Genomic DNA, 1,981 nt, shown 5'->3' with positions numbered 1-1,981 from the left:
TACACGGAGGTAGCGGCGGGGAGTGGGGCCTTCCTGCCGTTGCCGGGGGGGCCAGCAGCCGGGCCCCCGGAGGAGCCACTCCGCCGACCCTCGCCCCCCTCCCACTACTACATCAGCAGCAACAACAACCACAGGCTCGCCACGCAGCAGAACTGGGCCAACCTCGCCACCGAGCAGCAGACTCGGGAGATGAAGGCCACACCCCCCTCGCCCTCCTCCCCTGCCCCCTCCTCCCCCACCCCCTCCTTCACCCCTGACAAGCAGCAACCTGTTGACGCTGCGCTGCTTCCTGCAACCAGCAACACCAGCAACACCAACATCGACTCCGCCTCCATCGGCGGTGGTGGCAGCAGCGGCGGTGGCGGCAGCGGCGGTGGCGGCAGCGGCGGTGGCAGCAGCGGCGGTGGCAGCGGCGGTGGCAGCGGCGGTGGCAGCGGCCGTGTCAGCGGCGGTGGCAGCAGGGGCGGTGCTGCGTCAAATGCCGGCAGCTGTAGCGGTGGGAAGAGCGAGCAGGAGGAAGTCCAGGTGACCACAGTGGAGATGCACGAGCCTCCGGTCCCGGTCTGTATGGACCCTCGGCGGCTCAGTAGGGCAAGCAAGACCAGTAGCAACCGGGCCAGGCCAAGCGACCTGGCGGTCTAGACCACCTCACAACAACGCAAAAAATACTAAAAATTCAACAACAAAAAAAACGAAAGAAAGGAAGCGAGGTGAAGAGAGACAGGAAACAGAAGGAGTCGATCAGTAGTCGGTGGTTTAGTCCAATCGTTGAGTTGCAGGGGAGCCGAGGGGGCATTTTTTTCTAAATCTATGCACAAAACATGTGACCGTGTAGTCAGGAGGCTCCGCCCACATCCATGGACGGGACCAACTCTGTGATGTCAGAGCTTTGCCTCAAAATGGAGATTAGTCGCCAATGTGTTCAGATCTGATCTGATCTGGTCAGGTCTGATCTGATCTGATCTGATCTGGTCTTGTCTGATCTGGTCTAATCTGATCTGGTCTGGTCTAGTCTGGTCTGGTCTAGTCTGATCTGGTCTAGTCTGGTCTAGTCTGGTCTGATCTGATCTGGTCTGATCTGGTCTGGTCTAGTCTGGTCTGGTCTGGTCTAGTCTGGTCTAGTCTAGTCTGGTCTGGTCTGGTCTGGTCTAGTCTGGTCTGGTCTGGTCTGGTCTGGTCTAGTCTAGTCTGGTCTAGTCTGGTCTAGTCTGGTCTAGTCTGGTCTGGTCTGGTCTGGTCTGGTCCGGTCCGGTCCGGTCCGGTCTAGTCTGGTCTGGTCTGGTCTGGTCTGGTCTGGTCTAGTCTGGTCTAGTCTGGTCTGGTCCGGTCTGGTCCGGTCTGGTCTGGTCTAGTCTGGTCTAGTCTAGTCTGGTCTGGTCTGGTCTGGTCTGGTCCGGTCCGGTCCGGTCCGGTCTAGTCTGGTCTAGTCTGGTCTAGTCTGGTCTAGTCTGGTCTGGTCTGGTCTGGTCTGGTCTGGTCCGGTCCGGTCCGGTCTGGTCTAGTCTGGTCTAGTCTGGTCTGGTCTGGTCTAGTCTGGTCTAGTCTGGTCTGGTCTGGTCTGGTCTAGTCTGGTCCGGTCCGGTCCGGTCCAGTCTGGTCTAGTCTGGTCTGGTCTGGTCTGGTCTAGTCTGGTCTGGTCCGGTCTGGTCTGGTCTGGTCTGATTCGGTTCCGCGTTCTAACAGTCAGTGACCTCCGTGCAGCTCTATGACTCACCAACGTGCTGGCGAAGCTTGCCGTTACCCATGATCCATTGCAGTGCTTCCCTGCAGAGACAATGCATATTGTAATTGAGATGGATGGTAATGGACTGATGTGATCTTCCCAGAAGGCTCGATGTGGACCGGGTCCAGGCTGCCGGTCCAAGTGATTTCTGTGATGCCCAGAATGCACCTGGGCCTCTTACGTGTCGGTCGTTTGGACAGAGGAAACAGTTTCAGGGTTCCCTCCGTCAGCGTCGCCTCCAATCACAAGATGTTGCCT

The 1,981-nt window shown here is 58.5% G+C and overlaps 1 protein-coding gene across 6 annotated transcripts in view; it reads left to right on the top strand.

Annotated features, from left to right (window-relative positions):
* The window catches only part of gja3 (gap junction protein, alpha 3), a 5,616-nt gene extending 4,946 nt beyond the window's left edge, over positions 1–670 (top strand). For all 6 annotated transcript variants that reach the window (XM_084023758.1, XM_084023760.1, XM_084023762.1 and 3 more), the window contains one exon: positions 1–670. This exon is cut by the window's left edge and continues 866 nt beyond it. In XM_084023758.1, coding sequence (XP_083879884.1) covers positions 1–642 — 642 coding nt within the window. In that variant the 3' untranslated portion in view covers positions 643–670.
* The last annotated feature ends 1,311 nt before the right edge of the window (positions 671–1,981 follow it).

The sequence above is a fragment of the Eutrigla gurnardus genome (assembly GCF_963514095.1).
Source record: "Eutrigla gurnardus genome assembly, chromosome: 12".
NCBI lineage: Eukaryota > Metazoa > Chordata > Actinopteri > Perciformes > Triglidae > Eutrigla > Eutrigla gurnardus.
This window is presented reverse-complemented; position numbering and strand designations above follow the sequence as displayed.